At 37.9% G+C, this 26,947-nt stretch overlaps 1 protein-coding gene across 3 annotated transcripts in view; it reads left to right on the plus strand.

Annotated features, from left to right (window-relative positions):
• Nucleotides 1-23,455, plus strand: part of dpp6a (dipeptidyl-peptidase 6a) — a 246,464-nt gene extending 223,009 nt beyond the window's left edge. For all 3 annotated transcript variants that reach the window (XM_056738233.1, XM_056738231.1, XM_056738232.1), the window contains 14 exons: nt 24-131; nt 2,116-2,207; nt 2,989-3,036; nt 3,128-3,246; nt 9,350-9,397; nt 11,717-11,815; nt 11,924-11,993; nt 13,077-13,271; nt 13,460-13,514; nt 15,140-15,239; nt 16,163-16,221; nt 16,304-16,376; nt 16,458-16,531; nt 20,793-23,455. In XM_056738233.1, the coding sequence (XP_056594211.1) occupies nt 24-131; nt 2,116-2,207; nt 2,989-3,036; nt 3,128-3,246; nt 9,350-9,397; nt 11,717-11,815; nt 11,924-11,993; nt 13,077-13,271; nt 13,460-13,514; nt 15,140-15,239; nt 16,163-16,221; nt 16,304-16,376; nt 16,458-16,531; nt 20,793-20,942 (1,290 nt within the window). In that variant the 3' untranslated portion in view covers nt 20,943-23,455. The remainder of the gene's footprint in view (nt 1-23; nt 132-2,115; nt 2,208-2,988; nt 3,037-3,127; nt 3,247-9,349; nt 9,398-11,716; nt 11,816-11,923; nt 11,994-13,076; nt 13,272-13,459; nt 13,515-15,139; nt 15,240-16,162; nt 16,222-16,303; nt 16,377-16,457; nt 16,532-20,792) is intronic.
• Nucleotides 23,456-26,947: the final 3,492 nt, after the last annotated feature.

Below are 26,947 nucleotides of genomic sequence, written 5' to 3' on the forward strand. Positions count from 1 at the left end.
TTTAAATTCACATTTCTCAACAGAACGAAGAGCCGCTTTTCTCTAAAGATGGGCTCAGGCTGTTCTTTACCAGAGCAATCCCACAGGGAGGACGAGGAAAGTTCTTTCACATATCCATGTCCATTTCGCAGGTAGGATCAGCCCACTCAAATATAAACAAATAGTTATGTTATTTATGAGTTTTTACTTAATTATTTTTCACCTGTCCCTTCAAAAATCCACTGTTCCCAAATATTAATGTCAGGCCCTGGAAGTTTGCTGTCAAGTCAACTCCAGCGTTTTGCAGGTTTAAGAACTTATAACATGAACATTACATCAACATAAACATGGCGCAGGTGTGTCAAAGAGTTTGAGGCTGTACAGTTTCACTACACACCATTTAGTTTTAAGACTGCAATGCAAGAGTTCAGAATCCTGCTTATTTTACATTGTCATAGAAATTTCATCCTAATGAACAGATGCTGAAATGAAAGAGCTTCTCTCCATCCAGGCGGATGAAGAAATTAGTGGACAGGTTGCTGGAACAGTTTGATATTCTCTTACTAGACTCCACTGGGAAAGAAATGGTGCAGCTGTTGAAAGGTCATTCCTGGCAAATGACTTCACAGAGTTTTAAGAGCATTTTGGTGCTAATGTGGGAATGGTAGCGATACCAATTAAAGAAGAAAAAGCCATTGTATGTGTGAAAAGCAGATGTGGTGCATTTACTGGAAAAGGTTAATGTGACAATTGTGGAGCAGTTTAACACCCTGTAAAATAGTGGACGTTTAATGTTTCTATTTATTCTAATCACGTTACTTTCACAGAACAGTTACAATAAATAGCATTTAGATTCCAACTTGAAAATATGGTGTAAATCACTATTTATCCTATATAATTTTGATTGTTTATAAAATTGTATATTATATCTGAGATGAAACATAGCATATTTCAAATACAGTGGAGATTGCAAGAAACAAATCTAGAGTCAATCAGTAAAGGTTGACATTTTAAGTATTTAACAATATTACAATAACTAACACATTTAATGAAAAAAGAAAATCCAAGCTTCCAGACAAAGGAAAAACTAATACCTATTAGGGCAACTATTTACAAAAATATTATATAATTCATAGTTGATTTGTGAATACAAAATACTGGGCTGTAGAAATGTGTGCATTTTTCTCAGAAGGCCTACTCCAAAGCAAAGTGGTTAATTTTACTACAAAAAATAAAGTTAAGATTCCTTACTGGTTCATTCAAATTAAATTCTTTGCTTCAGTTTCCCAAGGCAATTGGTTTCCTAATGTGTTAAAGTCAACTCTTTACAGTGCACAATAGTTTAATTTACACGGAAAATTGGTTTCCACATAATTAGGTATTTCAGTTACTCTAGTAAATTGTTCAGACTTAGAAAGCCAAAATTCTCTTTGTATAATATCACACACATTAAGATGAAATTGGGCAACAGGCCCGCTGGGATAAAATGCCCTTTTTATTTTTGTCAAAAACATTAAATGGCAGAAAACAGTTGGATTTTTTAGGTAATTGAATCTAACATTTAATATCTAAAATGTTATTTATGTATTGCTTGCAAATTAATGGTTAAAATTAAATTTCTGTCATGACATCTCTTTAGCGTGGTAGTGTACATGACATACAAATGTATTTGGTCTTGGCGGAATATATCTGCTATTCTGCAGCTGCTTCTTTATAAAGACCTGCTACATCCACAACGTGCTGCTACGTGCATATATGGAATGCTGCTGCTGCACATACTGTATAACATCTATGAATAAACACTGCATGCTTATGTGATTACATTGTAGCAGATCTATACAGGGGGAGCTGGGGAAGGAGGAGGGTTTCTGAAACACGCTGCACTGCTACAACAATCACTAGCCGAGATTTAAACGTAGAGGAGCAAGCTCATTGGCTTCTGATACGGAAGTTATTATGTTAGATTGGGTTAGACTATAGGATCTAGAGTTTCATGCCAGAACTTCTCTATCATTTATATGCTCCAAATATATTTAAAAATAAATAGAAGCAATGCATAAGCACTATACCATTGTATCATCTTTTATTCCGATTCAGCAGTATGAATTATATATATGTTATGTGTTCTATTTGAAGCCCAACAGCAGCACAGATACTCTACAGTCCATCACATCTGGAGACTGGGACGTCACACGCGTTCTGGCCTATGATGAGGACAGCCAGTTAATGTGAGCGAATCAACCAAAACCAGAAACTGTACACGCTGCCCAAAAGGATACTTGTTGATATCATCTATATGTATTTAGATACAGTAAATGGTCTAGTTGCATAACATGGCGCAGCTTTTGCTTCAGCAGACCAATTTCCGGTCGTATAACACTACTGATGTATTTTGGGTTAAAGAAGTGCTCAGCAATGTAAAGAGGATCTTTCATATTGCTGATATATTACTTTCTTATTTTTTAATGTAAAAAACACCCATATTTGTCAGCCAAAAATCCTCCTTTTCCCAGTGTTATATGACCGGAAACTTGTCTACCGACCCTGGTGTCCCAAAAGCTTTCCCTGGCGCTATTTTGTGCAACTAGCGTTAAAGAACTTCTTGTCACATTTTTACAAGCATTAAGCCACTTAAGGATTGAATCTTAACTGGTTACCATATTGATTTTTACATCCAGTATTTTTTTATTTTATAATTTTTTTATATTTAGGATACATCTAGTATGTTTTTGATTTACCGGTAAAACTCAACAACATTAATTATTTATATTTTTAAAACAAACTTCCATCAACGAACAATATTAAATAAATCTTTTTAGTCAAACTTAAAAATGTCTAAATGTCGTTGTTGTTTTATCACATTGCAACTTAACTTTGACTCAAGTGTCTCTTGACAAGTTATCGTTCTTATAAGCTCTATATGTCACTCTTAACCATCCAAATAGTTGTTTGGGTTCACTGCATGTATCAGTCAGTCATGTGTTGATATTGTGCTGTTTGAATGAACAGATATTTCCTGAGCACTGAGGACAATCCTAAAAGAAGACATCTGTACAGGTACATGTAGAATATACTCATGACTCGTGTGACTGCTGGTGTCACAGCTGGTGTCTTGCTGACAGTGTTGATGTGTCTGTGGTTGTTTCAGCGCAGACACGGTCGGCACCTTCAACCGCCGCTGTCTGTCCTGTGATTTCACTGACAGCTGTGGATACGTCACTGGCTCCTTCAGTCACGACAGGGATTACTTTCTTCTCGACTGTAAAGGTAAATATCACTGCTTTGTATTTCTCTTTCCTCTCATCATTAAGATTGAAGAGCTGTAGTCCTGTTTGCTGAATACGCCAGCGGGTGTGACTTATTTCTCTTCTACTGACTTGCATTGCTTTCAGGGTTTGTTTACTTATTGCCAGTTTTAGAATAATTGGCGTTGACTGCTTTGTAATTTCCATGAGTTATAGAGTGTTCAGCTTGTATCAGTCTGCAGAGAAACAAACTTGTGTTTACAAGGTATCCTGCTGCTGCTACAATGAACACATCTGAGGAAAAACTTGTTTAAATGATTACATACCTTTTTGAGATTGAGATTGATGTGCAGTCTGATTTTCGATCACTTTTTGTTATCCAAAGTGTAAAAAATTGCAATCTCTAACAAAGATTGATGTTTGCACATGTACTAGCAGACCTCCATTTCACTTCGATCGTTCCGCATGTTTTTAACTGATAAAGTGAAGTTGATGCTATTGTTACTGTTTATTGCTAAAAGTTACGAATTCACGTGCACTGAGAGGGGGACCGTCCAATCACAACAGCATGAGAAGCGGAATCTCACTGATATGGTATGGGTGGGACATCTAGCACACACTAGCAGGGAACCAATTATGAAAGACCTGGTCAGCTTTACCAATCAGAGCGTTACGGAAGGAGCGACTTTATATAGAAGAGGAACAGCGGTGAACAATAGACTTGAAATATGTGAAATATAAAGCGTTTTTTACATTAGAAACATGAACATCCATTGTTAAACACCAAAAAAAACATAATTAAATTGAATGCAAAAAAAGAATGCCTCCTTTAAGAATAAATAAATAGTTAAAAAGTATTAAAATATTTTAATGGTAAATTATATTTCATTTCGTTTCTTTATTAGTACGTTTAGAAAAATGTTTGGAGTATTTTTGTTTGTTGCCAATTTTAATGATTTGAATGCATGATAGTCTAAACTTAACATGACTATGTTGTGCTGAGATGGTGTGCACTGTACTTATGGTTTACTTATGGCGCTCATGCTCTGGTCTGGATAGTAAAGTGATAATGGCATGCAGGGGATTTATTTTATTACATTATTGATTTATCTAGCAAACGTTAGAAAATGATTTACCATGTTATGACCACTGGTTCTTAATAAATTCAACTGTTAAACACTTTTTGCTTAATTTTATTTGGTTAAACTCTACATGTTTTGACTGTTTGTGAACTCCCATTTTACCATGTGTTGTGCCCTATTATCACCATTTATATATATGGAGCCATTATTGAATTACTAATATAGCTTTTGTATTCTTTATAGATCGAGTCACTTAATTTTGCTCTTATAATACACCAGATTGCAGAATTTACCTTTAAAATTTGCAAAATATTCTCGGACCCCTGAGAAAATATCTAATGTTTCAGGAATACTTTTGTCTCCCCCAAAAAGAAAATAAGGTAAGTAGTTCTGTTAAACACAAAGAAAGACATTTGGAAGACATTTTGGTAAACTTTTCAGTTGAAATCATAAATAACAATTTTATTATATAATTCCCATTAGGTGAGCAGGGACTGACAGTATGAGTAATTTTATTTCTCGATACTGATATACTGTATACCACGGTATATATTATATTTTGGGAAGATTAATTCAAAGTACACTTACATATCACAGTGTTAATGGAAAAGAAAAATCGATTTTATTTTGCCAGAATGGTATAAACCTTCACAACTGGTCCACCATGTGTCCAAGTACTGAGGAGATAGAAACTCAATTGTATTGTCTAGTAACATCCAGTGGTTAGCACGTTCGCCTCACACCTCCAGGGTTGGGGGTTCGATTCCCGCTTCCGACTTGTGTGTGTGGAGTTTGCATGTTCTCCCCGTGCCTCGGGGGTTTCCTGCGGGGACTCCGGTTTCCTCCCCTGGTCAAAAGACATGCATGGTAGGTTGATTGGCATCTTTGGAAAAATTGTCCATAGGGTGTGAGTGTGTGAGTGAATGAGTGAGTGCTGTGGTGGCACTCCATCCAGGGTGTATCCTGCCTTGATGCCCGATGACTCCTGAGATAGGCGCAGGCTCCCTGTGACCAGAGGTAGTTTGGATAAGCGGTAGAAAATGGAATGGAATGGAGTAACATCCTGTTTTTACTTGCATTTGGCTTTTGGTTGTTATTTTAGACCCCAGTTTACTGAACTACACAGATTGCTATTAAACCCAGGATGTGATAACATTTTTAAAGTGGTCATTTTATGGACGAATGAATGAAGGATCTGAGTTTTAGACAGAGAAGTGTACATTCGTGTACACACTGTGTTCGATCTTTGTTTGTTTTGTTAGAGCAAAAGACGCTGTGTTGGGAGAGTTTGACCTCATCTAACCCCTACTTCAGTTAACAGTTATGAATGCACTGTTGCAGTGATGATCCATCTGGAGACCATGAGCCTGTACTTTTATTTTGTGTTCTTACCAGCTTAGTTCATCTGAGATTTGTGCAATGTCATACTGGCAGAAATGGAAAAAAATGCTTATTTTTCACAGGCTTATAGTTTCATAACCGGTATGTTACTTTAACAACATTGGTTCAATATAGCAGCTTCTTTATTGTTCAAAAGTTTCCATTCTCCAAAGTGCATCGATTTTATCATTCTCTCTGTCTCTCGTGTGGAAGGCTGATTTCTACTTCGGCCGATTTGTTTTGAAGGCTTGAATGCTTTAGTGGTCGTATTCATGAAGCATCATGACAGAACTGCTGGAAGAACGGTTGTTGTGTTTACGATGGGAGACGTTTATCTGCTTCATAAGAACGCTTGTGAAAAGCTTCTTCAAGCCGATGCTCATTAGACAGTGAAAGCTTTCATGCACTTTTTCTGTTTAGTGACTGCGGTCTTTCAGATGAACTATAAAGCTCTTGTAAAAGGGCTGTCCATAAAATATGCTTTGCGGTGCCTAATGCCGTGTCCTAACCAGACATAACGCAATGCTGTGAAACACAATAAAATGTCTTTGTCAAATGTGTTAACCAAGTTTTTGTTCTAAGTAGCTGTGACAGGGTCGTCAAGAGTGACGGTGGATGGTATTTCAGAAAGGCTTTCTATTTCTCTGGCACAGCAGCTGACAGCTCCACTCACACAGAGATCTCATTTGATGAATATTAATCATGAATATCAATCATCAAACATGGATTAGAATATTTCGCATCGGATCCTATAAGAGTACATAAACTAAACTAAACAACTAAAGCACGTGCGCACCCATTGCTAACTAAACACAGAAATATGACTCACTTTCACCTTACATTTACATTTAGGCATTTGGCAGACGCTTTTATCCAAAGCGACCTACATTGCTTTATCCTATACATTTTACATAACTATTTGCAATCCCCTGGGATCGAACACACGTTGTTAACGCAATGCTCTTACCACTGAGCTACAGGAAAGCCTTCCGTGTGTGGTTCATGTCCGGCATCTTTTATGCGGCTCCATCTATCAGTATCAAACGATCTGCAAATCCAGCGTTATATCCACCATTTATATAACATTCCTCACCCAAATGCATTGAACAAACAAACATAGCTGAACTTTGGGAACGCAGCGCTTGCTCTCTCTTGATCCAGCTGGTTGACGTGTGCACATGTTTCTACTCCCGCTCTCCCTGGTTGACGCGTGGGCTTGTCTTTCTTATCGCTCTGTTGCTGGCCGATGTGTGGGCATGCTTTTCCGTGAGAATATGGCGACAGTGACTGGAAGTAGGAAAGCATATTTTCCTTTCGCGCTGCTACCCAGGGGCGTCGCAACCGTGGGGGATGTGGGTGTTTTAACACCCACACTTTTCCCGGTGAAAGGGTTAAACACCCGCACTTTTTTTTGCAGTTTTTCAGCAGTTTTGTACAAACGCCTTACAGCAGTCGCTCCAGCGTTTCTCTTACCGCTCTGTGTCTGCGCTCGATGCGGCTGCTTCCTCTCCTCTCCCCTCCCACTCAATCAGAACACCGGCTTTGAGTGTGACCGGATGGTGATTGGCTGTTCTGTCTTAAGTCCCGCCTCTCTTGGTGTGTTAGATTTATCGGTTAGCTCGTGCTGAGGAGGCGGGAACGGTTATGGTTATTTACGTCTTCCTTTTCCAGCGACTTTGAATGAGTGTTTATGCCTTCGACGTTTTTAAATAACCTTGATAGGTGTTTGGGGAGATGTTCTGTTTATGTTTTGTTGATATGTCGAGTGTTTTCTGAATTATATTTAGTTTTTAGACTAATGCTAATTGCAAATTGGGATATTGTTCAGAAATAGCTAAATTTGGTTATTTATGTGGCATGCAATGTATAAAGTAACTGTGATGAAGAAGGCAGGGAATTGACGAGGAGGAGGGACAAATTGTCCTTGTTGAGCAGTTTATTTATGGGTTTATTGATTTTGATATTTTGAACATTGCTTTTTTTGTTTAGCTGAATACTTTTGTGGATACTTACCTATTATGTTTGATTGTACCTGTTGAAGAACTATGAACGAAAAGTGTATATTATTTTAATGTTTAAAAACAGAAAATTGTTACATTATTTATACCACCAGAGAAAAAGCTTTGCGTGGGCGTTTTTTTATATCTCCCCTTTTCAAGGTGCAAGTAAGCAAACTTTAGCGGTCACAGTCACAGTCCTGTCAGACCAATGTCACTATCAAGTTTGCCACTGTCTTTCCCCCCTCGGATTATTAAAGTATTTCTGATTCATTAGCAAGTCTACTGTTGTGTATTTTCACACAGAGTTTTGACTTATTTTCTGTGTGTTCCGAATGTGTTTTTATACTTTTTATACTAGTATCACACATTTAAATGGGAAGCTTTTTATATCTTGTATGTTATACCTTTTGTACCTTTCTGTCATTACATTCAAGGTTTTCATTGTTAACAAACAAAACACATCCATCCCCCGCACTTTTGAAAAGCTTGCTACGCCCCTGCTGCTACCATAGCCATTCATTATTATTATGGAGCGGTAGCAGTTTGCATTCTCACAAGCGTTCATTTATTTACCAAAAGTGACAGTAGCGGATGTTGTCTGTGTTCTAAATTGTTTTCTGATGATGTGAAAATATGGAAAAAAATACAAACACATAACACTTTTTTAAGTGATTTATTCATTATCATCAAGGTTTAATATATGTTAGACAAATCATACTCAGTTTTGGTTTATGGTGGGTTTAATGGACATTTCAAATAGAATAAAAAGTATTTCTGGATGAGCTAGATTTAGATTGCTAGTATGTTTATAGAACTATGTATGTTATGAATAAAATACTGAATAATACTGTGCATATTTGGAGAAATATAGATGAATTTCGTTAATGCACACATATTATTGTATTGTGTACTATTATATTATATTTCTTTAGACCGAATCATAATTTTACTCATTTTCTACAAAAATAATTGACCTGATGATTTTGAAGCGTGCCTGGATTTTTAAGTGTTACACCAACGCTACATGATGCTGGTTAAATTTTAGTCTGCCAAATTTTTCAACTATACTAACAAAAAGTGAGAAGTCCTGCAAATGTTATTATTGTTTCTTGATTTTAGGATAAAACTTGGTTAAATGATTTTTGTGTGTGTTTCATCACTTTATAAGGGATTTATAAGCGGACTCTCAATAGGAAATGCTTAGATCTCAATGTAGATGCCGCCCCTCTTCTCTTTCATTGCTTTTTAAAATTACTGCTGTGGAAAACCTATGAAATTATAAATATGTTTTCTTGTCTTTTAAATTTCCATAAAGGGAGCATTGCATGCTTAACTGCTTTTAGTCTCCACATCTGTTCTGTGAAGTGAAGGAAGCTATAGCATTGAGTGGGAAAAGTTTTTCCCTCAACGGTGATCCTTACAACTTACAAAGGAATCAAGTGTTCTTGGAATTTTCGCGCGGAATTGTGTTTTCTGATATTGTAACCATTCATTATGCCCAGTGTTTTAACACTCATGTAGGGGTGTTCCGGCGTGCACACCCTCTATTTCCCTTACACAAAAAACTAAACTTCAAACTGCATTTTAAACTGTTAAACAGTTATAACATTTGTTGAGCTTCAATAGTGTAAATGACTTTGTATGTGTTGCTGTGTTGTATCAGGTCCTGGAGTTCCTTTTGTGGCAGTATACAGCACCCAGGATAAACAGAGTAAGTAGACAGCCCTCTATCTCTCTCTCTCTCTCTCTCTCTCTCTCTTGAAAAAACAATATCAAAATCATTACGCCAATGGAAAATCCTTGGCTAAGATACTCTAAAAGGTAATGAATTACTAGTTACTAGTTACATCTTCAATAATGTAATTAGATTACTGTAAAAAAATACATCAGAAGTAACTTTAATAAAAAAAAAACAATAAGAGTACTTCCCTTACTTTACTTTTCAAGGGGAATGTAATTATATCAGGGTATCAAATGACTTAGTAACTAGTTACACCAAACACTGACCTCCGTAAAGTGTGTGTTCTCTGCAGGGTCTCGCTTCACTCATTTGACTTAGCGAATTACCAGCGCACACAGACACACTCACTCACAGTGACAGTAGTTGGTGAAGAAGCTTCACACTGGCCCAGTCGTGCACACCCAGCATTCATTTCATTATAAGCCCACAGCATCATGCCGATGCGTATGAGTAGATCTCCTCTCAGCACCACGCTGAGAACACTCACACATGATTGGATTATAGTCTGATGCTCCGTGACTTCCATATAATGTGACCTTTCTGTGTAATCGTGTTATTCTGGATAGAATATCACACTGGGGTGAATGTTAATGTCTGTGTATGAGGAGTGTTTATTCAATGCTATTATTTTACAATCTAATCTAAAAACAAAATATTTTTTTCTTACTGTATCCACTGTTGACACTAAGGTGAAATTCAGATGATTTATCCGGCAGACATACAGATCCTCCTCCTTTCCCTCTGTCCATTCTTTGCTTGTTTTCAAATCAGTAGCATTGGTGCGATAGTAGCAAGTGCGCTTTGTGGGACTTGAGTCTGAGGCGGTGCTGATAAGCCAGTCTTAAAGAGAACCCTCAACCGCCATGTGTTCTTAATTGTTATGTGTGCTTCTAGGACTCTATCGCTGTTTTTCAGAACAGAATCTGTGTTTGTTTACAGCAGCGGGTTTGATATCTGCTCTCTTTAGACTCTCTCTATCAGAAAGCACAGCTGTTTACTGACCTCCCCAAACCTCTGGACATCTACAACTTTAAATCAACCTCTGCTTATCCAAGAACCATTCCTTTATTTCCCCGAGCAATTCTAAACTCATTTCTTTGTTGGTTTTGAAGAGGGCTCCAGATGCTTTGTTTCAGATAAAGAATGGATTTCGCCAGGGCCCGTTTCAATAAGGAGGTTCAACCAAGTCTAGGTTAGACCTTGAACTCAAAGTTGGTTTACTTAGAAACTAGAAACTTTTAGTTTTTTGTTTCAGAACAGCTGATTTGAGTTAGTTCAATTTACTCTGGGTAGGCTTACCCTGGGTTAAGCGCGTGCACCACGACTATAAAAAGCCATCATCAATGGAGCTACAATATTACGATTCACCATGGCAACGGCACCAAAAAAGCAACATGGCAGCAGAAAGCACTTGAGAGTGAGGTACACTTTACGAAAGACTTTCTCCTTTAGAAACAGGCTTGAGTTACACTGCTTTCTCGGGTTTGACATACCTCACATTCTGAAACGGAAAACCCAGAGTCATTTCAGGGTTAATATACTCAGAGTTTTGACTAAGCCTCCTTTCTGAAACGGGCCAAACATTTGTAGTTTATACCAGTGCAGTTAAACGTTATGAATCTCAATTCAACAGCAACATTTTCTAATAAAAAAAGAAGCAAATATTTTTTTATATTTTTACAATTTTTTTCTTTTTTAAATTTAACATGAAACTTCCCGTGAACCGGAGGTTCCGATCGTCTTTACTTCCATATTCTGATGCATTTAAAAGTGAAATGGAATACTGAATGAGAGAAATAATGGCCGTGGCTTTTGTTTTCCATGGCGATTTGATTGGATGTATAAAAACAGGTGTTGCATTTGAATAGGCGTTGGAATCATAGGCTACATGATAACACAATACAGTTTGCGATACATTGCTCACAATACCAATAATATCATTATGTGATAATTCTACGATTATCAATATATTGTTTGGCAATAACGATACATCACACGATATCTGCCTAACATGAAAACAAAATGCCCATGAAAAGGATAAGTGCATAATTTTTCTCCTTATTCAAGTCCACAAAACTTTGCACAGTATTTAATTAATAAAACAAGACTCTCTGAATATATTTCCAAGTGTTATGATTATGTTGCATTTCGCTCAGCAAACCCTCAAAAAAATACGGACTGGACATTTAAAGCATTTAAAAAAAACATCGTCTACAAGTATTTCTCAGTTACCATTGACTTGTTACAAATGTTCTTTTTTTCTTAATATGAATCTCTTTCCATCTGCAGAGGTGTGTGACATCGAGCTGAATTTGAACCTGAGGAGAAGCCTGGACTCGGTGCAGATGCCACGAGTGGAATACAGAGAGATAAGCATCGAGGATTATAGTACGTTATATAAATCATGTTTAAATATTTGTGTTGAACCGCTTAGAAGAATTAAGAGGGAAAATAATGTAATACAGATGAAGATTAATGTCAGATTGTCATCCTCAGGCCTCAGCATGCAGATCCTGAAACCTGCCGGCTTCGTAGAAACATCCCACTACCCACTTCTGCTGCTCGTGTGAGTAAATGCCAACAATTCACCACGTTTCTTTCCACATAACACACAACACATTTCAGCTTTTTGAATCCAGTCTTTATCATCCCAACCGATCCTTTCATCAGTTGACTACTAGTTTTGTTCTTCAACAAGAAAATGCTTCATGGTTTGAGAGGACTTTATGTAAGATGTATCTATATGAACCCATATATATAAACAGTGTATTTATTACACGGCTCGTTGGAATGCTTGATTCTGATTGGCCAGCCGTGACCTTTGCAGGTTCTCAAAACTAATAACAGATGGGAACCCGGTTGCAGTAAATCATTTTGACAGGTTTTTTTGACAAATTGAATATAAACGTGAATTTAAATAACATACTGTATATGAAATAATATTTACAAATGTTTAAACCAAATTGCCTGTTCCTGACACTTGTTCCTGAATGTTGTTTCTTATCTTAAAACTGTAAGTAAACGGCTTTTCATGCATTCGGTTAAAATGAGCTAATCAAATAATGCTCATTTACAATTCATGTCCATTTTGTTCTCATGTGGTAAGTAGCCAGGTAATAAACGGGATAATGTACAAGCAGCCGGCTGTTATCGCGAAATATGCCCATCAGTGTGATCACACTCTATCGGTGCTTATTTCAGCGATAACTACTGGCTGCCTATGCATTATCCCTTACATTAATCCAGTATATGAGGTCTTTAAAGAAGTGCTGCAGGTCCTGTTATTAACACAGAAGTACAGCTCTTCTCATGCTGTGAAGTAAAAATCTAACTCTGAAATAGACTTTAGTCTGTGTTATTAATCTTTGTCTCCTCACCCCCAAACTTTCAGCCAGTGTAATTACACCACAGATGAGTTTATCTACAGACGGCCTTCAATTAACCCGCCGCACACATCAGACATGTAGCTGCATTACAAGCAGCGGTCACCTGAACTCTCTTTAGAGAGTACATGTGGGATACAATTAGATCATCTCAACAGCTGAACTACTTACATTAGGGAGCTTTTTTTCATGCCGACCCATATTTCTGCTGTTGCGATTAAGCCTATTATGTATAAAATCTCTCTCTCTATTTCTCTCTCTTTTAGAGATGGTACTCCAGGCAGTCAGTCGGTCTCGGAGCAGTTCCACATTGATTGGCCACTGGTGCTGGTCAGCAGTTTCGGGGTGGTTGCTGTGCGCTTTGACGGTCGTGGAAGTGGCTTTCAAGGGACTAACTTTCTCCATAAGGTGCAGCGCAGGCTGGGTATGTTCGAGGAAAAAGACCAGCTGGAGGCCCTCAGGTAGTTGAGCCACCATCTGTGAATATCCATCAGTGCCAACACACAGCTGCACACATACTGATAAACATGAGACACGTCCCATGAACCCTCACAGACGATCTGAAGCCTTTGAACTGTGATTGAGATTCTCATTATTCTGCACCTTTCACCTGAAATCTGATCAGTGACAGACTGAATGTGTTTGACAGAGTTATGCTGAAGGAGCCGTACGTTGACAAGACCAGAATTGGAGCTTTTGGGCAGGTAAAACGTGTTTTCTTAAAGATTTGCTACAATTTTTTTAAAGATGTGTGTCGCTAAAATATTACAACACTGAAGTCTAGGACGCCAATATATTGTCAAACATTTACTTTAATAATATGATTTATTCTTGCGCGATTTGGGAGAATACCTACAGAATATCTAACACTTAATTCCAAATGTTTTTGCATATTTGAAGGAGACTTCAAAACACTTCAATTTCTACCCGAAGAGTTCATTCTGAGTTAATAAAGGATACATGTGATGGTCACGTGATGTTGGGTCTCGGTACATGTTGAAGCAACATTGACAAATTTTTTCAAATTTACATTTGGGTTAGTTTATTTTTTAGAAAACATTGTAAAAAATGTTTATAAAAATATATATTTGCAACAGCTGAAGGTGTTGGGTCAGTAAGTGCAAACACATACATGATTCAATAATGCAATACACCCTTCAAAGAGCTCACTTCAAGGGCTCAGCCCTTCAAAGGAAGAACTGCAGAGGGATGCTCACTTGTGTTTGCAATTTGCCCTTCCCCTAGCACAAAACAATAAAGACTTTAACAAAAAAATACTTAATTTATTCGAAGTCAGTAGGAATTATAGAGATGAACAGCAGCATCTACCTAAAGCAGATTTGATTATTGCATCAGTTTGCTTGTGTGCTGTGTAAAGCTGCGTGTGCAGTACAACATGTAAGTGAAGCACTACTTTAAAGTTTTGTCATGCTTTCATTCAATGTCATGATAAAGCTTATTAAAAAGCTGAAAAAGTTACGATATATTTGGCAACGGCTGATCTAATGCAAAACTACTGAAAATTGTCAGTGTGTTGATTCTGTTTCATATCGCTCCTTAAAAAGAGATATTTCCCCCAAAAATGAAAATTCTTTCATCATTTACTCACACTCTTGTCATTTAAAGTCTTCTGCAGAACACAAAAGAAGATATTTTGAAGAAAGTTTGTAACCGAACAGCACAGGTCGGCATTCAATTCTATTGTATGGACACAAAACCAATGCAAGTGAATGTGGGCCAGTTAACAACATTCTTCAAAATGTCTTCTTTTGTGTTCTGCGGAAGGAAGAAAGTCATGCATGTTTGAAATGACAAAATTATTTTTAACAGTTGTTGACATTGCCAAGTTGTCTATTATAGTTGAGGTAAAATCCAAAAGGGAACATGAATAACATGATCAATTTTTTTTATTAATATAATGCAATGCTTAGTGATAGATGAAATTATAGATTAAGTTTGTAAGGTATTTCAGGTTTGGAACAACTTTAATTTCCAAACAGTTTTTGCTGTTTTAAGCGGGAGACATTTAAAACACATTTGTATTGTTCTCCACACTTCATAACTTCTCCCTTCTCTTAAAGTCCAGAGCAAATTGGTTTTATGCAGTAAAGAGAAATTAATTGAAAAAATCTAATCATTTCTGCCTGCAAGCTCTTTTTTTACTCATGTCTGTTTCTTCTCATGAAAGATTGCAGCTTTTTAAAGGATTTATTTATCTATGTCAAGAGGGAATAAGACTGGATTTCTGCTGAACATTTTCATGAGGTCTGATCGTATCAGAAATTATTGCATAAGAAGTAATGTGAGTTGAATTGTGTTGATGTTTCAGGTGTATGGAGGTTATATCACCAGTCTTCTGCTGAGCTCTGAAGAGTCTGTTCTCAAGTGTGCTGCAGTGCTCTCACCCATCACTGACTTTACACTATACGGTACAGTGTGTGTGTGTGTGTGTGTGTGTGTGTGTGTGTTTGTGTGCGTGCCTATCTTCTTAGCCCATACGTGTTCATGCACACAGGACTTTAGAAACAGAAATAGCTGTGAAATGTCACAGGTTTGAAAACGTCCAGGCTGGGATTATCATTCAGTTCTGTTTTCAAAATTAAGAAAAAGTACAATTGGCTTTGATGAGAATAGATGCATTTTAACCAGATTCTTTGATGTAGATATCAGAGCCATAAACACAGCACACATCTATACAGAATGCTAAGACTGCTATGTGTCCTATAAATATCTGATAAACATTTAAAAAGAGCAGCTACACATACATACATTGTAAACCACAACCTTCTACTGACTATTAAACATCCCACACAGAGACGTTGGCATTTACATTTATTCATTTAACAGATACTTTTGTTCAAAGTGACTTCAAGCATCAGCTGAAGTAGTCCAAGAGAGAGCACAAGTACTGCTGCCATGCCACATTTCTGTTAAATACTTCATAAAATATGCAATAGTTGTGAGATAGTTAAGTGCCCCCAGAAAAGGATGAAAATTAATTTTCAGATTGTGAGGGTTATAAGCTCATTCCTCCACGGAGTGTGACAGGTTTTGAAAGGGATAGTTTTGCTAGAGACGTATCTTCATGTTTTGAAAGTAAATCCGAGGGGGGGGGATTGTGTCCTGTGTGTATGTGAATAACTCTTGAGTTCACCAAAACTGTAGGAGAGTACTGGAGGAACAGAAGGATGAGAAATGAATCATGTGTGTGTTCAACATAATCAATAGTTCACATCTTAAAAAGTCCACAGAAATGTGTGCATAAGTCAGACGGTCAGACACTTTCAAATGAACTTAACCCGTGACAGATGTCATTGTTGAGTGATACAGTTCTTTTCTTTCCTGTGTTCAGCTTCAGCTTTCTCAGAAAGATATCTGGGTCCTCCTAAACCGGACCGGAGAGCATACGAGGTAAACCTCATGAATTTGCCATGTATTTTCTGTGTTACAAACACTGTGGACTGTACTTACAGTCTTTTTATTTTTCTCAAAGATGGCCAACCTTGCGTACAGAGCGTCTCAGTTCATCGATAAGAAGTTTTTAATCATTCATCCAACTGCAGATGGTGAGTAGTCTCTTCAACTCTTTACAGTGTTAAGATGGGCCAAAGGGTTCTTAAATTACACATCTTTCATTTACTTTTTAGAAAAAGTCCACTTTCAACACACAGCCAAATTGATCTCCAGATTGATCAGTGAGAGAGCAAACTACACACTACAGGTAAGAGAAACTGACGGACGCTCTGGAATAGAGGCCTTCATGTTTACTGGTTAGGGTGAGACCAGTTGAGATATTAAGTTTACATGAGGGCACTAGTTAGTTTGTAACCAACTCTGTAATTATATACTATCTGCATCCACCTAAAACTTTAACATTCTGTGAAATATTTGCAACGCTTCAATCGTTTTGTTATATTATGCAGCCCACAGTCAGTTTGTATGGTTTTTGTGTCAAGCCACATTAAGTTCCACACTGTGTCTGTGTGAACTGTGTTTAACTGCAGATGTTATTTATGTCTGTCAGTCTTGTAAGTGTGTGAGGTGTGTGCATACGGAGCACCTCACATGTGTCTGTATCACAGTGTCTGAGTGGTTTCTGCCAGCAGAAGGATTAGAAACACCCAACACATGCAGCTCATTTAAAGAGATTATACAGACCACTCTCATGCGCCGCACGCTCTATAATCCCATTACATTCTTTCACTAGCAGATTTACTCTCCGCGTTCTGCTTCCTAACACATTCTGTATTAATTGCTGAGATTGAATGATATTCATCACCGAGTGCTGCTGTGGAAATCATCTATTACACTGGTAGGCCACCAAAAAATGAAAATTCTCTCACACTTATGCCACTGGAGATGTATAGGACATCTTTTCTTCAGTTTAACACTTGAATGCAATAAATATAACCATCAATTTACTGTACCAGTAGTGTGGAAAGGCTTGACTTAAATGTTTCTTATAATCTTAAAAATGTCTGAATCTCAAGGTGTATGCTTGTAATTCATATACGTATATGGGTCAAAGACGATAAGATGTCCCCATCAAAATACATTTATGTCCATAGAAACCACATTAAATGTACATTATGGTTTCAATTAGTTTTTGGAAAACAAAATGTCATAATGATAATGTAGGGTTGGAAAAAATAACTCTCTTTTCTTTTCTATCATCTCGGGTTATATCGCATACATTTGGAAAATGCATTTACTTTGTAACCATTTTATATGTAACATCAATTTAAGTCAGTTATTAAAGACTTTAATTTACAAATCTGCGGACTAATGTTGGTTTAATGTTGATATTTAAACTCTCCATATTGCATTACAATATAGTCATGTAATAGCAAAGCTCTCCCACATATATAGCTATAATCACTGCGCTTATTTCCCGTGTTGGTATAAGTTGCAGAAGGGTGGAAATTGACAAGAAATAAACAGTTTTGTATCATCTTGATGTTAACGTTTCTTTATGTCATTTCGTCACCCCTATAGCCTGAACCACTATAGCGGGACCACCTTTACAATAATGTAACTTTATAATTCAGTGTAATAAACAATATCCATCCATCCATCCATTTTCTACCGCTTATCCGGGGCCGGGTTGCGGGGGCAGCAGTCTAAGCAGGGATGCCCAGACTTCCCTCTCCCTAGACACTTCCATTACTGCAGAAGCTGCACCGATCCATCTGTCAAACTCCCGTTCCATCCTTCCCTCACTCGTGAACAAGACCCCCAGATACTTGAACTCCTCAACTTGAGGCAGGAACTCTCCACCTACCTGAAGTGAGCAAGCCACCCTTTTCCGACTGAGAACCATGGCCTCAGATTTGGAGGTGCTGATTCTCATCCCAGCCGCTTCGCACTCGTCTGCAAACCGTCCCAGTGCATGCTGAAGGTCCTGGTCTGATGGGGCCAGCACGACGACATCATCCACAAAGAGAAGAGATGAAATTGTGTGGTCCCCAAACCCAATGCCCTCCGGCCCCTGGCTGCGCCTAGAAATTCTGTCCATAAAAATTATGAACTGAACCGGCGACAAAGGGCAGCCCTGCCGGAGTCCAACGTGCACCGGAAACAAGTCTGACTTACTGCCGGCAATGCGAACCAAGCTCCTGCTCCGGTCGTACAGGGAACGGATAGCCCTTAGCAAAGGGTCCCGAATCCCATACTCCCGTAGCACCCTCCACAAGATGCCGCGAGGGACACAGTCGAATGCCTTCTCCAAATCCACAAAACACACGTGGATTGGTTGGGCAAACTCCCATGAACCCTCCAGCACCCTGGAGAGGGTATAGAGCTGGTCCAGTGTTCCACGACCGGGACGGAAACCACACTGTTCCTCCTGAATCCGAGGTTCTACCATCGCCCGGATTCTCCTCTCCAGTACCCTGGCATAGACTTTCCCGGGGAGGCTGAGAAGTGTGATCCCCAATAGTTCGAGCACACCCTCCGGTCCCCCTTCTTAAAAAGAGGGACCACCACCCCGGTCTGCCAGTCCAAGGGCACTGTCCCCGACCCCCCCGCGATGCTGCAGAGGCGTGTCAGCCAAGACAGCCCCACAACATCCAGAGACTTGAGGTACTCAGGGCGGATCTCGTCCACCCCCGGTGCCCTGCCACCGAGGAGTTTGACAGTACAGGGAATTTGATCTGCACTTGATCTGAACCTAAGTGGTGTTCTGTTATTGGACTTCTGTGCTAGTTACAGCTTGGCCATAACGAACACCATGTGCAAGCATAAGGGTGTCCATCAGTGCACATGGCACCAGGACACCCTTGGCCGGAGGTCGATGATCGACTTTGTGGTTGTTTCATCTGACCTACGGCCGTATGTCTTGGACACTCGGGTGAAGAGAGGGGCGGAGCTGTCAACTGATCACCATATGGTGGTGAGTTGGATCCGATGACGGGGGAGGAAGCTGGACAGACTCGACCAGATCCCGAGGGAGTCTGGAGATATTGAGTACGAGTGGACCATGTTCTCCACCCCCATTGTCAACGCGGTCACTCGGAGCTGTGGCCGTAAGGTCTCCGGTGCCTGTCAAGCTGAAGAAGGAGTCCTATCGGGCCTGGCTGGCTTGTGGGACTCCAGAGGCAGCTGACAGGTACCGACGGGCCAAGCGGACGGCAGCCCGGATGGTTGGGGAGGCAAAAACTCCTGGGAGGAGTTCGGTGAGGCCATGGAGAAGGACTATCGGTCGGCCTCGAAGAGATTCTGGCAAACCGTCTGGCGCCTCAGGAGGGGTAAGCAGTGCCCTACCAACGCTGTTTACAGTGGAGGGGGGAAGCTGATGACCTCGACTGGGGATATCGTCGGGCGGTGGAAGGAATACTTCGAGGATCTCCTCAATCCCGCCGTTACGTCTTCCATTGAGGAAGCTGAGGCTGAGGGCTCGGAGGCGGACTCGCCCATCACCCGGGCCGAAGTCACCGAGGTAGTAAACAATATTTATGTACAAATTCAAACAACATGCTTCTTCTAGTTTGTACATCAAAATATATAAAATAATAAGGGAGAATATTACATTTTATTCTGCTTTAAATAAGTAAAATAAATCTTATCAGCAAATGGGCAAAACCAAGGATAGTGCCAAATTTGTAAAGATGTAAAATTACAAATAATTAGAATTTAAGGTGAAAGTAATTTGTCTTTTAATATGTCATATAGATTGTCACACTGAATGACATTTTACTGGACGTCTGGTGTAAATCAGGGAAAGCATATATTTATATTTTGCTCAGAAAAACAAAAATGCAATTGAATTAAACAGAAAACCTTTTTCTTTTTTTTGAACAACCATTTAAAGCAGTATTTATCTCATTGATTATAACAGTTTTGATTTATTTTACATGCTTTTGGTCACAATTCCCACAGTTCCAAACGTTTCAATGAGTTTACTATTATTGTAAATGGTGAATAAACAATTAGTATTTCCAACTTTTACAGTTACTGTACGTCTTTAGGATCTGTCAAATGTTGAAGCTTCAAATTGCACAAACATTCATCCATCATTAACGTCAATTCACATCTCACGGGTTCCCTCATCATATTAGTTGTCATATTGTCGTATTATATTTCATCACAACACACATAAACCAATGAGATTCAAAATGATCAACGTGTCGCCCAATGTGAATTTGCTGCTGTTATACAGTATACTTGTATACTCATCATTTTCAGCGTTTTCTCACACATACATCGTTTCACGTTTATTAACACATATATGTACATTTAACTTATTAGTAATGAATCTAACAGGTGGCAGTTAAGATGGAAAAATGGAAGAAATTGTTTGCAGCTGGAGTCAATCTTTTTCAGCACCACATTATTCACACGTGGAACAGAGTTTGACTTTCACAAACTTGTGAACTTAAATGAAGTTTGAAAGCTCTGTTTTGTGAAATGTCCTTATGTCTGATATCAGCTTGTTCTGCACTGCTGTGAATAAGCTTTATTATCATGTCGTTCTTCTTCATTAGATCTATCCAGATGAAGGTCACTTCATTCACAACGAGAGAACGCGGCAGCACCTCAGTCAGTCGCTGGTCAACTTCTTTGAGGAGTGTTTCAGACTCCCAGACCGAGTGTTCGAGGAGGTGCTAGAGGAGGAGAGCGAGGAAGAGGGTTAAATTCTCCTCGTCCGTCATGTCCAAGCACAAAGCCAGCTCCTTTTGCCACATAATATGCAACCCATAGATTTGTTCTTCAGTTTTCTTCTCAACGGCCCATCCGCACCTCCCGGTGTAGCATGCTGACTCTGAGACTGCCCCGCCTCGCCTCGCCTTCAGGTGCGCCTCACACGCTTTCTCCATCCGTCAAACCCCTGCGTGCGGGCCGACGCCGCACCTTCTCTCTCAACCCGGCAACCCAGCTGTGAGCTCACGAGAGGGTCATGAAGAAGACGCAGTCTCGGGTCTGTCCGTCACGTGGACGGATGAGATGCTGCCATACGAACTGAGTGCTGAGCGCGATGGGATCCCAGAAAGCTGTGAAACTCACAGGAGACTCGAGGCTTAACCGCACAATACCTGGAGTTTAAACAGCGGGACGGAGGGGTCATGTGGTGTTCATTTTCAATAGATATTCAATGTTTTGCGAAGGGAAGTGAGGCATTGTCGATAGAACGTGTCATTCATGGTTCAAACGATCTTCTCATATCCAGTTGTGCTCGTGTCTGGTGTTGCATTCACTTGGATATTGATAATACTTGTTTTCAGTGTTCAAGCGTGGAAATCGTATAACCTCAAGTGTGTATTTAGATGGTGTTTATTCATTGCCAAAACTTCATCAAGCAGAAGGGGAGCATTATTTGTGTAGACCATGACAGTTTCTTAAGACTGTTGATCCTACTTCTTCACTTGTGTTTTGGTTTGTTTTTGGCTCATTTTTTACAGCGGTGGTCTGTCAGTGCTGGAGAAAGCACACTATCCTGATTTAGTCACTGTGCCTTATTATGGAGGCAAACAATCCTCCTTACAAGGAGCCTCCTTATAAATAACACGTGTCATTAAACTCTGTTATGTTTGATTGATGGGATTCATGTCTGTACTTCAATTCACTCTAATAGCATTTTGATGATGCTGTTTTTAGTCAATTATATCATTCTTCTTATTTGTGCATGTGTAAGCTAGTGTTGTTTTATTGTCAACAAAAACCAACTCTCTCGGCCTCCTGCTAATAGTGGTTTTCCATTCACTTTAAGGATCGAGTAATGGAGCATGAAATTAAAACGTATGATTTCAACATTACCTCAGAATTACGCTAAAACCTCTTTGAGGGTTTCAAAAGCCAGTTTGTAGTACTCTGTTGATACACGCCCGAAATATCTGTACATACAGTAAGCGTAACGAGTATTTAAGGGACAGTCCAACCAAAAATGATGAATAATTTATTTCGCCCTCGTGGATCACAAAACATGATGTTCGCACTTGTTCTTTTCCAGACAATGAAAGTAAACGTGATGCATAAAAAAAATACATTTAGTCAAGTTTGCTATTAGTAGACTTATTTAAACTAGAAATAAGACAGGTCTACATTTGATGTACTTTTCATAAATATTTACAACTTTATAGTTGTGCAGGCAAATTTGACTATTGTTACATCTAAAATATATTTATTAAAAGAACATTCATATAAACTACAACTTGAGCCAGTTTAGTAGTATTGAAAAAAGTATACTACTGCAAATACACTTGAACTTTGCTCTAGGTATAGATAATAAAATTACTTGAATTATAGGGATGGTGGTGTAAAGTGGACAAAAACCTCCATAATCTCAGTTTACATGGGTGTTTCATGTTTTATGAAGCCATACATTTTATGTAACACCAACATTTTAATTGTTAAATCTTCGATACACTATTGGTATATGTAGAATCTATACAGACTACTTGTATACTGTACTTGTATTGCCCTCTTTCCAGCCCCGTTCACTATCACGGGAAAAGAGCAGCTTGCACCTTCTTTTAAATACCTTTTTCCAGAGTCACACAGTATGTGTGTGAAACGGCATGATAGTGAAGAAATAACATATCCAGAGTTTTTGAATAAACCATTCCTTTAACACTCATAAAGTACAGTACTGTGCAAATGTTTCCCATCATCTTTTCTTTATTTTCAAGATGTATTTTTGCGTGTTTGCCTCAATGTTTTGCACAGTACTGTATGGTAAAAGTTATCGGTCATACTTTTTGCATATAAAAGCTCTTGAGGATGAAATGTGTCTTATTTTCGTTTGAATGAAGTGTTCTTGGTTAATTTTGATGCATGTCAAACTCAAAAGCTATTTTTTAAAAATACATGCATAGTATTTTTGACGGCTTGAATGTTCCTTACCAAACTGCATTTCATGTGGAGTAGTTTTGTGGGTAAGATCTCAGTCTTGTCTGCGTGATGTATAATTGTTACTCAAATATCATTTTTGTCTGAATATCTGAGTGTTTCTTGTACATAAAGCATTTGAAGGTTTTTTGTTTCCCTGTTTCCAACAGAATGTGGTGTGGTGGAGGTCATTGTTGTTACAAACTTTAATGAAATGAAAGGATCACATGGGACCAAGAGTATGATGGGATTGCTGTTTACTGACTGATTAAGGACTAGACATATTGTGGCAACTGTCAGAATACAAACGATTTTATCACCACTTCAGTTATTTGTTTTGATCCTCACTTGGAGAAAAGGGATGAATACGTAAGTAACCAAAATAAACTGAAAGCCTTCATTGTCGATGTCCTGATGTCCTGCCAGATAACAATTAATTGTGTAAATAATGTGTGAATTAATACCAAAGATAAATATTTAAAATAGAGCGAATAAATTATGGGAAGACTGACATAGGTTGTTTATTATAGCATAATACCATATTAATAATTTATGCTCAATGTGATGACAAATGAAAGGTAAGTTATATGAACCATGTGTTTTAGACTCATTCATTGACCAGATTTTAAGGAACAGGAATGCAAATTATTCAGCTCTCAGTTGCAGGCTTACCATTTTTAAATCTATCTATTAATAATTAAAGTCACTTAAAGGAGGTAATTTAAAATTAAATGCTTTGGAAATGTAAAAAATGCATTTATACAGAAAAAAGGAAACATATCACAGACACGTCTGCACATCCAGCGTAAATAGCTTTTTGCAGATTCCTGTTTCGCTAAAACTTTTTATAGTTCTTGTACAATTCTGTGGAGCTAATTATTGTGGTTATATTTATTTTCATGTAGCATCAATGTTTTAGTGTATATTTAGCTCAAGTTGCCTTGATTTTGCGATAATATCATTAATTACGATCGATACATCGGTGCATTTTAAAACTTTTCAAGTTTAGATTAGGGAAGTTATATGAAGTGATGATGGATTTGTTCGTGAGGACAGCTGTCATAAAAAAACAAAAACGATCCAATGTAGGCTACACTTCTGAAAGTTTGGACAGCTAATTTTTAGAAATTGTTGGTATGAAAAACTGCCATAGTACCTTGTAATTTCCATAATAATTCTACAGTAATAATATCCAACTGTCGTCCTATGTGTGAAAATAGCTTTTTGTCAGTTTCCTATTGTCGATGGTAACTTGACTGTACTTTGACAGTCTTATAATAAAAAGGGGATTTTGGTGCATGCAGTAAAAGATTCTGAAATAGCCTTCGTGTAACACGATTGCATGGCAACTTTGAGACTACACTGCCATCTTGTGTTCATATGAGTAAATGAATAAATAAAGCAAGTAAACATAATTAAACAATAGTAAAACCAATAATAAATAAACACTATAACTTGTTATCAATTCAATAAATATATTGAAGTTAAACATGCCAACCATCCATTTCAATACTGAATACGTTCATTACTGAGTTTCGCCATCCGATTAAATATAGGCGGTTCACAATCACATACACTAGCGCCAGATTTAAAACTCAAAGGTTGCAAGTTTGATTCCCATGCTGGCAGGTTTCCACGGCTTTATGACACAGGCTACCGTTCACATATTTCAATTTTTATTAGAATTTTAAACACATTTACATGAAGAAGACTTACAAAAACATAAGGTTTTTCATAACGACTGTATTCCTTAAAAATGTCTTTCTGATCCTCAGCATTGAAAGGCATTTCTCCAAATTACGATTAGCCTTTCAGGATAGGCCGTTTCCACCTCTTTTAACATTTGGAAAGCCATTGCCATAGACCTGTGACTGGACCTAACATTTTACACCTCTTCCTCTGTCACAGCAGACCTTCACCCTCTGCTGCAAATTAATTATCATACATAGTGTAGTGTACTGATGCACCAGCCTCAAAAATTAATATAATTTTTATTAATCCACAGTTTCCCACTAACCTGTACGATCACCAGGGGAGTGTATCGAGGACAGAAATACTTCCTAATACGCCATAATCAGTTTATGACAAGTTGACCATGTTAGGCATGAGAAGACAGCACGTTTCACATTGTAAAGAAGTCAGAATGCATAAAACACCATTGCATTAATTGCATGGCCGCTTTAAACTCTTCAGAATGCCCCACACGAACCGCAGGTCAAGACAAGAACCAACCAACCATTATTAGACAAGCTCAGTGTTATGACACTGCCATAGGCCTCTATACTAAAAATGAAATTCGGAAGTAACTCGTGTCATTGAGCGACTGATAGTTCCAAGCACTGATACCCATTCATTTCAATTTCTCCCAACCCATTTGTCATGCCATGTTTATACATTTTAATGAGTTGGCAGACATATCTTATATCCATAGCCTTTATATTTATAGATATAATATTACTCCCCAGACAAAATGCTGCTAAAAATGTAGTCAACGTTATAATCAGTGTAAACAGTGGGATAATATATTTAGTAATCCTCTTTTAAATATAGTTGCTGTTGTTTTTCACACAAAAATCCATTCAAATAGCTACAGCAAGGATTTGTTTGGAACAATTAAGCACTTCATGAACCACGTGAGCACAAGGCGAAGTGATCGAGTGTCACAACAAGTCGAGTGTATTTCAACTGCTCTGGGAGATGCAGATGATCAGAGCATAAATACATCTCGGTATTTTCAGTGCACATAATTCATATATCCTTTGTGTATGCTAAGGTAATGGATTGATAAATAGTAATGAGTCTGTTATAATGACTGCACATCCTTAAAGGTTGTTCCATTACTTATAACCAGTTAACAAAAATGTGATGTCTGAAAAATAATGAAATTCATTTAGATTTATTACTAATGCACTTTTTATAAGTTTGCATTGTTGCAACGCATCTTTACAGTAAATACATATCAATCCGGCCTGTAAAGGCAGAAGAATAGGTATAGAAATATAGAAAAACATTAGGTAACACTTTATAATAACTGCACGCTATGAATCATTTGTTAAGCATCAGTACATAGTTAATTAATCATTTATGAAGCATTGGCCCCACATTAATAGACATAAGTAAGCAGTTTATAAATACAGCTATATGCTTTGTTCTTGATTTATAAGCATGTATAAAATATGCTTAATAATCAAATTTTCATACTTTATTAAGGATGAATTCATCATTTCTAAATTAAGGATTACATTACTTACAAACCAGTTAGTTAGGAGTTGTCAGTGGTTCATGAGATCATTTAGAAAGTGTAAGTAAATGATTAATGAACTCTTTAATTGCACATTTATACATCTTATTATTCTGACATATAGTAACATTTACTTAATTTGTTAATAAATGCTTTTTTAACACACATTCCTGCTGTAATTCATGATTAATTAAGGTAGTTATAAAACATTTACTAGTTGTTAGAGAACTATTTTTTGTGAGCTCATCTAAAGTGAGGACTATGTATGCCTTGTAAAGCATTTACAAATGCTTTGTACAAATGCTTTGTAAAGCGTGCAGTTATTATAAAGTGTTAGCAAACATTACCATTACCTAATGTCAAGGCTATTATTTTGTCTAGCATTTGCTCATTTATTTTGCATAAGTATGTCTGGAATCTTTAATTGTGTAGTACATAATTGGCACAAACCCCAGCACCTAAAAACTGTTTGTAAAAATACACTGTTATTTATTGGGAATTAAATTTGAAAAAAGGTGTTACATGTCCTGAGTTCATCTGATCATAAAGCACAATACTGAATTAAGTTACTGA

This window comes from Triplophysa dalaica, chromosome 23 (genome assembly GCF_015846415.1).
Source record: "Triplophysa dalaica isolate WHDGS20190420 chromosome 23, ASM1584641v1, whole genome shotgun sequence".
NCBI classification, from domain to species: Eukaryota; Metazoa; Chordata; class Actinopteri; order Cypriniformes; family Nemacheilidae; genus Triplophysa; species Triplophysa dalaica.